At 34.5% G+C, this 14,874-nt stretch overlaps 2 protein-coding genes across 2 annotated transcripts; both read left to right on the forward strand.

Annotated features, from left to right (window-relative positions):
• Positions 1-2,004: 2,004 nt before the first annotated feature.
• LOC125392918 (olfactory receptor 5AC1-like) lies at positions 2,005-2,925 on the forward strand. The gene has a single exon (XM_048422896.3). The coding sequence runs from the start codon at positions 2,008-2,010 to the stop codon at positions 2,923-2,925; it is 918 nt and encodes a 305-aa protein (XP_048278853.3). The 5' UTR covers positions 2,005-2,007.
• Positions 2,926-13,676: 10,751 nt separating this feature from the next.
• On the forward strand, positions 13,677-14,629 carry LOC125392846 (olfactory receptor 5AC1-like). The gene has a single exon (XM_048422815.3). The coding sequence runs from the start codon at positions 13,680-13,682 to the stop codon at positions 14,598-14,600; it is 921 nt and encodes a 306-aa protein (XP_048278772.3). The 5' UTR covers positions 13,677-13,679; the 3' UTR covers positions 14,601-14,629.
• The last annotated feature ends 245 nt before the right edge of the window (positions 14,630-14,874 follow it).

A 14,874-nucleotide genomic window follows, 5' to 3' on the forward strand; every position in this document is an offset into this window, starting at 1 on the left:
TGTCTTGATATAACTTGCTATGTAACAATCAATTTCTCCATATTTTTACTTCTTTAAAATTATTCCTAATTGACATAATTTTTAAACTTTATATTCCAATAGTTCTTCATTTTTCTTTTGGTTTGTAACAATAATTCTTGGAAAAATACTTTTGGTAGAACACAGATTGGATGGTCTTTACCTAAATTCATAAGAAAATGACAGAAATGAAAAAAGTGTTGCTATAAACTTATTTGTCTGGCTTGATAATAACCCATGACTGTCTATTATTTAAACACTCATACCTGCTGTTTACAGTTGACCTGTTCCTGCTTTAGTCTACCAATGCAGTGTTGTGTTTACACAAACACATTATATACAGGATTCTGCATATTTTGTCGTTACAGAAATATGATGTGGTGGTTGTGTCTTCAGTTCCCTTCTCCTTGGTTTTTTCTGGATCTAACTTCATTACCTGGAAACTGAACACATGAATATATATTCATTATTACTGAATATTTTTGAATTTTGATCTTATGATAAATTTAATTTATTGTTTTATGTCTTTCACATAATGCGTTCCCTGGGAGGAAATTCCTGCAGTAGTCTGAACATGGGCTCTTGATCATGTGCAGCGCAGCATACCACCTTAGTGACCTTTCTAGTGTCTGTGTTCAAATGCCTGATTAGCAGCTTAAGGAAGGAAGGAATTAATTTCTTGTTTTTGATGTCTTTGGGTTTTTGCCTTCTGGATATCTGTGCACCCCCTGTGTGTTCCCTGCCCTCAGAAGCCTGAGGAGAGTGGTCCTTTGGAACTGTACTTACATATGGTTGTGAGTAACCATGAAGGTACTGGGAACTGACCCAGGATCCTTTAGAACAGTGGCAAGTGCTCATAAACACTAAACCATTTCCCCACCTTCTCTATATCCTTTCATCTCACTGTAAACATCACAAACTTTAGCACTTAAATTGAATGCAGCTGTTTCTTTTGTAATGTTATAGTCTGCTTTCACTTTGAAAATCTCACTTATGAAATTGAAAGAAACTTACTGTTTTTATCCCACAATTTTGTTGAGAGGAGATAAAAATGTCTTCTAGAAAGCTATGATGGTTTAAGGGACAAAAAAAAAGAAAGAAAAAGAAGAAAAGAAAAAGAAGCAGAAATAAGGCTATAAATTAAATTGCTATCTTATCACTTGAGTATTAATATGTTAATATGTTAAGATGAAAGATAAATATCTTTACCATATGAAACTTTTGAAAGGTATATGCTTGTAAAAATTGACAGTAGAAAAAAATATTATCTGTAGAAGAAAGAAGTTTAGTAAGTGGGGAGAAAAATGGAAAATGTTCTAGGGTGTATTTTCAAAGTACATTATATAACAATGAAAATGACATTATATAAACTGCAACTTTGCATAATAATTATGTATTAATAATAAAAATGCAAAAATTTTTATAAGAAATTGAAAGACTTTTCAAATTGAGCTAGTGTCTCTTTAAGATATTTTATTACAAGCCTTACATGGTGATATGTGTTTTAAATCTGGAGAATGAGGCAGGTGGATCTGAGACTGAGGCCAATGTAGTCTTCATAATCGCACCAGGACAGCCTGAGCTACACAGATAAACCCTGTCTCAATAAATGAAAGCAAACAAGAAGACATTTTAGTATAAAATGTGTTATGCATTTTTTCTTTATAAATTCTGTACACATCTCTTTCTCTGTTTCTCCCCCCCACACACACACACAATTTATAATTGATTCAGGTATGCATGAGATCAGATAAATTAGTGTCTACAGTCTCATTATTTATCCTGATGATTGGGTGCAGAAAGTCTATATATTAAAATTGTTCAGAATATATTTTCTGTTTCTGGCATGGTTAAAAAACAGAAGCATGTTACGTTTTTAAATATAGAGCACTTAAAACACACGAATGTGGTCTCAATGTGATCCTACTCTTACTGAGTCTTACATGAAAAATAATTCCCTCCTTGCAGTGAGCAGCCTGAGTGGATGTGATGGAAGGAAACTGGACCCTGCTGACTGAGTTTGTTCTCAGAGGAATAACAGATCGTCAAGAGCTACAAGTCCCCCTGTTCCTGGTGTTCTTCTCCATCTATGTCATCACCATGGTGGGCAACCTTGGCTTAATCTTTCTCATCTGGACGAACCCACATCTTCACACTCCCATGTACCTTTTCCTTGGAAATTTAGCTTTTGCTGATGCCTGTACTTCATCCTCTGTGACTCCAAAGATGCTTATGAAATTTTTAAATAAGAATGACATGATATCCCTGGGTGAGTGTTTTTCCCAATTTTATTTTTTTTGTTCAAGTGCGACTGCAGAATCTTGCCTCCTGGTAGCAATGGCCTATGACCGCTATGTAGCCATATGCAACCCTCTGCACTATGTAGTTGCAATGTCCAAAAGACTCTGTGTTCAGTTCATATGTGTGTCATATTTAATTGGACTTCTACATGCTTTACTTCATGTAGGATTGCTATTCAGATTAACTTTTTGTAGTTCCAATAAAATAGACCATTTCTACTGTGAGATCTTGCTACTCTATACAATTTCTTGCACTGACCCATCTATTAATGCATTGGTTGCTTTCATTTTCGCTTTTTCTATACAATTGAGTACTTTTATGAGCATCATAGTTTCTTATATCCGTGTGCTTTTTGCCATCCTGAAAACAAAGTCTGAGAAGGGCAGAAGCAAAGCCTTTTCCACCTGCAGTGCCCATCTGGTGTCTGTCTCTCTGTTCTATGGCACCCTCTTTGTCATATACGTGCTCTCTGGATTTGACACAGACAGTTACCAGGGTAAAATATATTCATTGTTCTATACTATTTTCATTCCTCTGCTGAACCCCTTTATTTACAGCCTAAGAAACAAAGAAGTTTTGGGTGCCTTGAGAAAGCTCACAAAATGATGACCTCTTCTGAAAACTTCAAGGTGTTTTCTATCACCAAATTTTCTCTTTTTAATTTTATCATATCTGGCCCTATTCTTTGTACATAATATGGATATTTTTATATATTGTTTAGTAAAGCAATGAAATGTTGGCTAATATGCATGTATTAATATTATTATAAAAATAGTGAAGTCCTTAAGGAAAGAGAGCATAAATTGTTTTTGAATTCCCACTCAAAGGAGAACATGAGTTATCTGTAAATTATTGTCTTCATAAGATTAATTAATTCTTTTGCTGATACGTGAATTATCATATTTTTGAAGAATGTCTCATGTATATTCAACTTTTATTTTTTATTTATTGATTATTATTAATTTCATATATGAATGATCATAAGTATCTCCCAGTGTGGTGACTCATCCTCCCCCCACACCTGCTGATTCTCTTCTTACTGTCAAGTATTACCCCTTCCTACTCTCATGCCTTTGTTTATTCAAGCATTCTCCAAAGAAGTCTGTTCATAATTATGAATTATCTTTTAATAATTGCAATGATTATGCTTAATGCAGTGATTAGTTTTTCACAGAATCCCTTCTTTAAAATCTTTCTTTGGCTTGTACATTTTTTCTGCTCATTCTTCCATCATGTTGCTTTCAGCAGGTGTTATAGTTGTCCCATTCAGGATTGAGGACTCTAGGTAGAGATGCTTTTTTTTTTAGCACTTTGGACAGGTTTTTAAGAAGCTACATTTTTTTGAAAATTTCATATATGAGTACAGTATTTATAGCAATTCTATTTCTCTGTCTTCTCTGTGCATTTTCTTTTCTGTCACCGACATCATCTCACATTCAAAAGCTCTGTTTTGAGCCTATGCATTAATCGTCCTTCGAAATAAGAAGTTTCTCTTATCAGTGCTCAATGTTGCCTTCGTCTATGACTAATAATATGCTTATTTAGAAAGTAGTTTGACCACGTGTCCATTTAGAACAATAATAAGCAGTAAATCCTACCCACAGAACTGGTGACCTTTATAGTGAGGTGTTTTGGTCATGTTTACTGTACCAAGTATACATTTCTTCCTTGGAGTCCATGTAAGATCCAATCAGAAAGATGTTGATTAGCCCTGACCAGTCATGTCAGACTGGAACAGTGGGCACAAACTGCCTGACAGGTATTAGTGCCATTAAGGACTGTTCTTCCCATGTAGCCTCAACAGCACCTTCTGGTACTCTGAAGGCTAGGGCTACTCAGCAGACAGAGAGCTTCTAGCTTGGTTCCAGTCTGTTGACTTGGGTCAAGTGTACAGTTCTTTCCGTATTACCATGTAGTTCTGATAGGGCCCAGGAGAAAATGCAACAACTTCTATTGCTTTGGGATCATCTGGGATCTCCACAGATAACTCACAGAGAGTTATCCTGAACCTGACAATAATACTTTTCTTAAAACACCTATGTATTCTGGCATCAGAATTGACCAGCACAAATTAGAGTACCTTGATTCAAACTTTTTTGATAATAACCACCTATATTGTTAATCCTGTTAGCTATGACTCAAAATAGTAGTTTTCCCTGTTGACTCTTCTAAAACCTGATAGTTCAAATTTTTATTGCTTCTGTCTTATTTCCTGAATTGTCATTAAAGAATCTGTATATAATAGGGAGTTTTTATTTTTACAATAACTGTATAGTACACACATCACACTGTACTTAATAAAAACAATACCAGCAGTAATCCTGAGAATTCCACTCTAAACACTAAGCATCAGATATCAGGATATTTCTCACTTTTCTTCATTTGGTAGTTGTTGACTTTGTTTTTTGTTAAACACTACTGGCCTTATATTTCAAGTTTCTATGTCTTCTTAACTTTAGTTTTTTTGACATATCTATCTATAACCTATCTATCTATCTATCTATCTATCTATCTATCTATCTATCTATCTATCTATCTATCTATCTATCATCTATCTATCATCTATCTCTATCTATCTATCTATCTATCTATCTATCTATCTATCTATCTATCTATCTATCTATCTATCTATCATCTTTCTAGTATATATATATTGCATTCACCCCATCACCCACTTTTTTCCCCTCTTCCTCTCTCTTTGGATACTCTTTCTTTTGTATTCTTTTAAAATTGATTTTTATTGACTTCTACATTTTTCTCTGTTCCCTTTCCTACTTCTCCCTTCCCCTTCAACTCTCTCCTGAAGTCCCCAGGCTTCCAAATTACTTAGGAGATTTTGTCTTTTTCTACTTCCCATGTAGATTAGATCACTGTATGTCTTTCTTAGGGTTCTCTGGAATTGTGATTTGTAGGCTGGTTTTCTTTGCTTTGTGCTTAAAAAACACTAATGAGTGAGTTCATGTGATAACTGTCTTTCTGGGTCTGGGTTACCTCACTCAAAGAGATGTTTTCTAGCTCCAACCATTTGCCTGCAAAATTCAAGATGTTGTTATTAGAGAAATGCATATCAAAACAACTCTGAGATTCCATCTCACACCTGGCAGAATGGCCAAAGTAAAAATACTGATGACAACTTATTGGAGAGGTTGTGGGGTAAAGGAAATACTCCTACACTGCTTGTGGGAATAGAAGCTGGTACAGCTCCTTTGGATGTCATTTTGGTGATTTCTCAGGAAATTAGGAAACAACCTTCTTCAAACCCAGTAATACCACTTTTGGGTATATATCCAAAGGATGCTCAATTGTGCCACAAGGACATGTGCTCAACTATGTTCATAGCAACATTGTTTGTAATAACCAGAACCTGGAAACAACCTAAATGCCCCTTGACTGAAGAATGGATAAGGAAAATGTGGTACATTTACATTACGGAGTACTACACAGCAGAAAAAAGTAATGACATCTGTGGAGATACTCTTTCAAGTTTAATTACACAAATAAAAATTTCAAAACTAATTCATTAATGAGGAATATTATATAAAGTTTGTCTTTGTGTCTGAGTTACATTACTTACTGTAATATTTTTAGCTCTACTAATTGTTTTCAATTTTCATAATTCATGTTTCTTACAATTGAATTTATTTGAATTATGAATATATATCATATGTTAATTTTCCATATTTTTCTGACTGTTTTGGTTGATTGTCTTTCCTGCTATTGTGTGTAGAGCAGCAATGATCATGCATGTAATGGTATCTGTATCAGAGTGTGTGGAGTTATTTGACTTGTATGGGGATGGTATAGCTGGGTCTCATGATCTTTCTTTTTTAGCTATTTGAGAAACCTGTGTAATAGCTTTCCTAGTTTTCATAGTTCCTCCAAATGATAAGAATTGTGCCTTTTAATGTCACATCAGCGTTTATTTTCTTAAAGTATATTTTTTCAATTGTAATTTCACAAATTAAATAATAATGTCCTTTGTTCAAAACATGTCTCATTATCCTTCCCAAATTTCTTCATCTCTCACCAAATACCCTATTCTTTCCAAGATGATGCACTACTTTCATGACGTTTTTGTGATGGAGAGGGTGCTTCATTTAATTAGGGATACCTAGATAAGAACAAGTCAGAGGTTATTTGAGCGATAACAAAATATGAGTGACTGCAATACTGGAGAATATAATTATATTCCCCCTGTAACCTTTAAATGACAGTAATTCCTCTGAGAGTGTGGTTATATATTACATTTTTCCATTTATGGTGGAATTACTGATGGGCCATGTGCCATGTAGGTTTGTGTGGATATCCATAGATGTATTCATGCTTGCATCTGCCATGTCATGTCCAGGAGATGACAATTTATATCACTCCTTCCTATCTTCAGCTCTTATATTCTTTTGGCCTCTCATTCTGCAATTTTCCACAAGCCTGGAAGGGATAATTTAGATATTTCATGCAAGGCTGAGAACTTAACAGTCATTTTTTTCTCACTGAATTGACTTGTATACATATCTGTATTAAGTATCGCCAACTGCAAGCTGAAGCTTTTCTGATCAAAGATGATAAGAACACGTAGATATACAAGTATAAACAGGACAGTTTTCAGGGAAGTTTAACATCAGATTTGTTTTCCAAATACAATCACTTTTATTTTCCCCCAGATGGCCTATGCCCTCCCTACCATATACTCTTATCAAATGTAAAGTGTCAGCTATGAGTTCTTTCATGGTGTAGGTCTAAAATCTAACGAGAAATAAGTTATCCTCACATAGCCATGCCACTGTAGCATCTATGGGCGGATTTTGCCTAGAAAGTAGGTATCAGTTTAAATTTTTCACAGCTGGTTAAGATAATTAATAGCCTTCTCTCTGAGAATCTTCTATAAAACATTAAAGCATGAAGAAAGTTTGCCAGCAGGGAAGAAGTTTTCCTGTTAGGTCAGGAATGATTTATCTGTTTTCTGTGATCAAAGAGTTTACTGTCTAACTGACTTGGGCAATGAAGAACAGAGTCTTTGAAAGTCTTTGACAAATAATGAATAAAGAAGTAGCCCATGTGCAACACAAAACATTTGTGTAATAACTTATGTCTGTAGCCTTCTTCCATGAAGGCTATCTACATTCAAACTCCTTTCATAAATTACATTTAAAAAAATAGCCTATAAAGTATTGTGTTTTCTTCAGGCTTTTTTCTTTTACTTATTCTTAGATTAAAATATTATTTTATGTGATGTGAGATGGCCAGGATGTATGTATGTGTAAGTGCATTGCATACATGTAGGAACCATTGGACATCAAAAGAGAATTTTAGATCCCCTAGAAAGGGAGTTACAAGTGCTTTTGAACCACTTTGTGAGTGCTGAGAACCAAACCTCTCCAGTACTTCCTCTTTTTCCATTTTGACTTTTATATTTTTTGTGTAGTATTTCATCTTGTTTTTAACAGTATATTATCATCATTTTATTATTAGTAGTAATAATAATGTGATGTGGAATTTCCCTCTGTATGTTGTGAATATATTTTACTATGATTAATAAAATGCTTTGGGTCTATCACAGGAAAGAATAGAGGAAGTCAGTAATTCCAAGCAGAGGTAGAGAAGAAAGAAGGCAGAGTCAGTGAGAAGCCATATAGCCGCCACAAAAGACAGACACCAGACTGCTGAATCCTTGCTGGTAAACCACAACTATTTGGCAAGACACAGATTAATAGAAATAGTTTAATTTAAGATATAAGAGCTAGCTCAAAATATGCATAAGCTATTGGCCAAACAGTATTGCAAATAATATAGTTTTGGAGCAATTAATTTGAGTCTGGGTAGCTGGAAAACGAATGGGCAATCTCTGTCTATGATAATAAAATATGGAAAAACATGAATGGGTAGAAGGTGAGAGCTGCGTGCATGAAAATAGTACCTATATTCACCAGTGATCAGGAGAATTGAAGCAATTTTTTGTCATTTTACACATTTTTATTTTCTTTAATATTTTTCAAATATACTATTTGAGAGTGTCATTAAATTTATTAGTTTCTTATCTAAGACATGATTACATATGTATATCATATGGTCAAATAAAAATTATTCTCAATAGCAGAAGGTGTGAAATAATCCACTAAACTATTGTTAGATATTGAATTCTCAGAACATTGGTATAAAGTAGCAAATACTGTGGGAAAATTTGATAATTGCCCTAAAGAAAATTAATATACATATTCACATGTAATATATATGTTGTTATATATACGTTTTTATGATGTCTATTATGTTTGTTGTTCAGATTCAAGTTTTTGTAGAAAATCAGTTACCTCATCTGGACTCTCCATGGAGTAAACCTTTTATTTTTCTTTAATTGGCATCTTAGTAGTTAAAACAATCAAAGCTTAAATAACATCAGTTACAATCATCTGTTAATTTTAATTTGCTCATTAGTGAACAATGCCCAACAAATTCGCTTTATCTTTTGGGAAATTCTTGATAGCATTGACAGAGTTTTTATACTGAAACATGAGTTTAAGATTGCAAGAAATAAATGCCATTCCCTCCAAACTGCTATTCGTAGAGAAAACTGATGTGAGAAGGACCTTTGCCAGTGAAACCCTTGTTCCTGCAGGTTAAGTGTCTTCATGAAGATATGTCTTGAGCTATCTATGCCTATGCACATTTCCATAATAATGTGCAAAAAATATTTTATTTTACTGTAATTTTAAACATTTGGTCATTTCTATAACAACAGTTTCTCATAGTCTATATGAGAATATAAAAACATATATGTAAATTTATATGAAAATATCTAGGAGCAGTTCTTCCCAGAGAGATCCTTCCTCTGGCGAAGGACGGCTATGCAATCGGAGGCCCACATTGGATGACCGGATTGAGCCCCCCGAGGTCCGGAGGGGGAGCGGAAGGAGGAGGAACATGAAAAACGAAATCAGTACTGCGAGGGATGCTATCACCCACTGATACAAGGGAACGGATCTGATGAGAGTTTACCAGGGCCAGCCGGACTGGGACTGAACGAGGACGTGATCTAGACAGATTCTCGGAATTTGGCCGGATTCTCTGACTGTGGCTGGCCCGGGGTCTTTCTGAAAAGCCATTGACTATGACACTGGGACCTGTTTCCTCTGCATATGCTGGATTTTGGGGATCCAGTCTGTTTGGATGCTAGCCTTCCTGGACCTGGAGGGAGGGGGAGGGAGCTGGAGCTTCCCACAGGGCAGGAAACCCTGACTGCCCTGGGGGACGGAGGGGAAGGAGGGGGGGAGTGGGGGGAGTGGGAGGGTGTTGGGAGGGGGGGGCGGAATTGGAAACTTTTATAATTTAATAAAATTTACTATAAAAAAAAAAAAAAAAAAAAAAAAAAAAAAAAAAAGAAAATATCTATTAGGGTACTTATTTGACAAATGAGACATAAAGCCTTTTTCAAAATCTAATTGAAATATTTTGTATACATTTGCTAAATTTCTATGCTCTCACAACTATGTGCTAATGGTCTGAAGATTTGAGATCAGTTATGTAAATTTGTAAGCGTTCATATGGTTAACCTCTATGCTATGATTCTCATTAATAACAACAAAGAAGCATATTGGGGGAATACACCTTAGAAACCCATCACACTTTATAAGCCCTCAAAACAAGGCTCCTGAACTCATTTGTGCAAAATACTAGTTCTGATGGAAATAAGGCTGGAAGAGTCTGAAACTTTGGATACAAATTCAGATAGTGTTATAAAATTGAACTGTTGAATATTTTATTATATAAAACATCCTTTCTGAAAGGATGTGTCTTCCAGAATCAAGAACACTTTCCACAACTGAGGGTTATAGAAGTATGTGAATTCTTTTTTTCCCATTTTGCTTTTGAGACAGAGTTTCTCTGTGTATCTTTGGAAACTGTACTAGAACTCACTCTGTAGATTAGTCTGGCCTTTAACTCATAGAGATTCACCTGCTTCTGCATCCCGAGTGCTGGGATTAAAGACATACACCAACCACTGCCTGGCATATGTGACTTGTTAGGATGTTTGCACCTGCTTCTTCAGCTGGTTCTAGGTTTATGTAGTATTCCATAATATGAAGTAAGGAAGTTTGCCATATCCACTGTGTTGACTTTATCAGATATTTTTCAAATTTTATCTAAAATTTTCACTTGTATAATTTGATTATGTTTTTTCCCTTTTCTTAACTCATCCTAAATTCTCTCCATCTCCCTACCTTTTGAGTTTATGGTCTTTATTCCTATCTCTTAAAAAATAGGCACAGAGGAAAGTCTGCAAGGACCCACTCTACACAAAGAACTATAGGCTACCAAGGAAAGCTGGAAGTAGGAGAGGTGGTCCTCCCCATGACAGCACAGCAAGCAGTTTTCCAGTCCCAAATGGTGAGACCTGAAAAGTACATACAAGTAACACCCAGATTGAACTGTGCTGAAGGAACTCCTTCAGCCGGTAGCCTTTAAGAAACCAGCCAACTTGGACATGGTGTCTTATATTTTAAATGCCAACATAATGCATGTGCTTGCTCTCTCTTTCTCTCTCCTTGTTTTGGGATTTGGTTTCTGTTTTCCGTTCATGCAGAGGACTGTGATCTGTGAGTTTACCCCTAAATAAGTAACCCCTTATTATATGTAATTCTGAGCTAGTGTGAGATTATTTTGTTACTTTCATCTTCAGAATAAGTTGTATTTAGGAAAGTATGTGTATATTTGTATACACATATGCTTGGGCTAAAAATTTTTGAAAAGAGAGGCCCTGAATTTGAAAAATTGTAGAGAGGGCTATATGAGCAAGTTTGGAGGGAGCAAATGGAAGGGAGAAATCTTGAGAGCAAATTATAATATCAAAATATTAATAAAAGTCTTAATAAAGAAACATACAGAGGAGAAGATGCCAAGAACTCTGAAGTAAAGTTTAAAGTAAAGAATAAAGAATGAAAACAGCCACTAGAGGCATCTGACTTACAGTGTTGAGTGTCAGCCAGTGATGCTGATGTTAGACTCCTGACATCCAGAGAGGTAAAATAATACATTTAGGTTGTTTTAAATTGCATTTTGCTGTACCAGCCACAGGGATCCAAAACTAATACTTTTATTTCTCAGTGAATGTATTCATACAATCAATTTTAATGATGTAAGTAGTTCCAGGCTTTTGGAAGAGCCCTGGAGAGGACTATGCCATGAGCTGAGTTCTGAGGGTTCCACATTTAGAGGATCTAATGAATAAAAATTATATTTTCTGAAATAATGGATGAAGAAAAACAGAATTGAACCCCACAGGCTATTTTAGAGTAATAAACTACATAGGGTTTTTGAATGACTGAGACCTTTTAAGAATATCAGAGATATAAACATTATTTTAACTCTCTTTCCATATAAGAATATTTCTACAGAAATACAAACACAAAAATCAATAAAAACAAATAGAAGCGCAGTAAGACAAGTCAGTACTATCTGAAAGAAATGCAATACTGATATTTTTTACACAAATATTACACAGACATCAGTTTCTCTGCTAATGTGTTTTGATGATTAATAAAACTTCATACAATTATTTTTTTCTTATTCCCAATAAATATTTAGGAGAACACACCTCATGAAAAGTTTTGTTATTTAAGTGGAACAAAAATATCACACATCTTTCAGTGAAATATTTCAGGGCTTTGAATTTAAATAATCTGAAATTATATTTTGTGTACATACTTTCCTCCATAACCTCTATATTAAATTTGACATTATTTTTATTTTTACTATTTTATTTTTTTTTTTTTCATTTTTTCAAGGTAGGGTTTTTCTGCATCTATGAAACCTGTCTTGGAATTAGCTCTTATAGACCAGGCTGGCCATGAACTGACAGGCCTTTGTCTGTTTTGTTTCCTGCCTTTGTTTCGTCTGCCTTTGTTTCCCAAGTGCTGCCATTAAAGATGTGTGCCACCACCACTTGGCTTATTTCCATTTCTAAAAGCAAAGAAAATGTTCTGAGAAAATTAGTAGTTTCGAATCACATATTTGGGCATAAGGATATTAGTTAATTGTATAAAGACTTGGCAACTATGATAAATCTAAAAGTTTAACTTTGTAGACAAGCCATCTAATAGATCAAGATCTCTCAAAAGAATCTGACTAGTCATATTAATAAAATTCTTAGTCACTGAAGCTGTCCCTTTCTAGTTCCCAACTCCTATTTTAAATCAGAAGTAAGGGATGTCAAGGTATAAATCAAGATAAGTCTATAATATGCATATTTTATCATGGTAGAAATGTACTATGGTGTTGATTAGAATTTCCTCCTTTGTATTTTTCTACATCATCTATCCTAACTTCCTTTATTTGTTACATTTGTAGGTACCAATTGAGCCTGAAATTTTTCTCTCTTCTCCATTATATCTATAGTCATTAATGATCAATTTGTTTCATTGTCACTCATTTGTTTTTCTATACAAAAATTATAACTTAACTTTTAAGTTGAATTCAGATATTTAAAATCCTAACCATTATATCTATACTTTATTATGTTTGGAGTTCCATCTCATCTGTTCTTTGGTAATCTCTCTCATATATTTCATTGTCTTGTTTAATCTGTGATTGTTTTTATGAATATGTATCAGATAACACAATAGCAAGTGAAAGAAAATAACATTTTTATCATTATCTTGTTAATTGACAATGTCTTTGGATGACAGAATAATGCACATAATAACAAAGATAACTTTCAGTTTTACATAAAATATTTGAAAGTTATATATGAAATTAAAGTAGAAATGGCATATTTTAGGACGAATATTAAATTAGAAGAAGGGTGAAGAAAAATGGTAGAGCCTTTTGAGAAATGAGTACATTCAGTGGGCATTTTACACTACAGTGAAAATGTCATTAGGTAAAACACTATATTGTATGTCTCATTAAAATACAAAACATTTCATAAGGAATTGAAGAAGAGACTTTTCACATTCAATTAGTCTTTAAAATGTTTCAGTATAAAGTGTACTACACAATTTTCCCTGTAAATTATGTATACAACTAATCTGTCACGTGTATGTACATCGTTTACAGTAATTGAGACTAATACGCATAAAGTCAAATCAAAAATCGGTTTCAAAGACCTACTCTTTTAATTTTCAGATAACTGCATGATAAAACTTTATCAAAGTTAGAAATCAAAGTTAGAAAATACTTTGTGTTTTCAGTATGCTCTTAAGTGCAGATATATTACACTTTTCTATTTTGTGGTCACAGAACAAAAGCAGCACATGCAGCACATGCAGCACAGGTCCATGAGACTGGAATGTGATGGATGCCATTCTCAGCAGTTTTATTCAAATTTTATGTCCCTTCCTTCTTTGCAGTGAGAGTCCTGAGTGGGTGTGATGGAAGAAAATAGTACGCAGTTGACTGAGTTTGTTCTCAGAGGACTAACAGATCGTCCAGAGCTGCAAGTTCCCCTGTTCCTGGTGTTCTTCTCCATCTATGTCATCACCATGGTGGGCAACCTTGGCTTAATCTTTCTCATCTGGAAGGACTCCCATCTTCACACTCCCATGTACCTTTTCCTTAGAAATTTAGCTTTTACTGATGCTTTTATTTCATCCTCTGTGACTCCAAAGATGCTTATGAAATTTTTAAATAGGAATGACATGATATCTCTAGGTGAATGCTTTGCTCAATTTTATTTTTTTTGTTACAGTGTAACTAGTGAAATTTTCCTCCTGGTAGCAATGGCCTATGACCGCTATGTGGCCATATGTAACCCTTTGCTCTATCTCGTGGTGATGTCCAAAAGACTCTGCACTGTGTTAATAAGCATGTCTTATGTAATTGGTTTTGTAAACGCTGGACTTAATGTAGGGTTATTATTTAGATTGTCTTTCTGTAAGTCCAACATAATTGACCATTTCTACTGTGAAATCCTTCCACTGTATACACTCTCTTGCACTGATCCATCACTTAATACACTGATCATTTTTATTTGTGCTTCTTCCATACAAATCAGCACCTCTGTGACCATTGTAGTCTCTTATGCCCGTGTCTTATTTGCTGTCCTGAACATGAAGTCTAAGAAGGGCAGAAAGAAAGCCTTCTTCACCTGCAGTGCGCACCTGCTCTCTGTCTCTTTGTTCTATGGCACTCTCCTCTTTATGTATGTGAGCCATGGGTCTGGACCAGGTAACACCCAGGATAAAATGTATTCACTCTTCTACACAGTTGTGATTCCTCTGCTAAACCCCTTTATTTACAGCTTAAGAAACAAGGAAGTTTTGGGTGCTCTTAAAAAAGTCATAAAATTATAATCATTTTCAGAAAATTATTCCATAGTCAGTTCTACTACCTTTTCAGTGTTTTGTAATGTATCATAATATTTGATCCTGTGTTATGCACATAATTGAAATTTTATGTATTGTTAATTAAAAAATAAAAATCTAGACTGTGAATGGCTGTCTTAGTAATATGATTATATTACAGTTAACAAGAACTTTAAAGCTAATCTCTCTTATTTGTTGTTTTGAAATTAATACTCACTGAGAAAAGTTGCTTCATGAATTTCTTCATTAGAGTAACAAACTT

Source organism: Myodes glareolus, chromosome 2 (genome assembly GCF_982192425.1).
Source record: "Myodes glareolus chromosome 2, mMyoGla1.1, whole genome shotgun sequence".
In the NCBI taxonomy this organism is placed as follows: domain Eukaryota; kingdom Metazoa; phylum Chordata; class Mammalia; order Rodentia; family Cricetidae; genus Myodes; species Myodes glareolus.

Coding starts and splice junctions, on each gene's coding strand:
- LOC125392846 (XM_048422815.3), top strand. CDS start 13,680: ATGGAAGAAAATAGTACGCAGTTGACTGAGTTTGTTCTCAGAGGACTA.
- LOC125392918 (XM_048422896.3), top strand. CDS start 2,008: ATGGAAGGAAACTGGACCCTGCTGACTGAGTTTGTTCTCAGAGGAATA.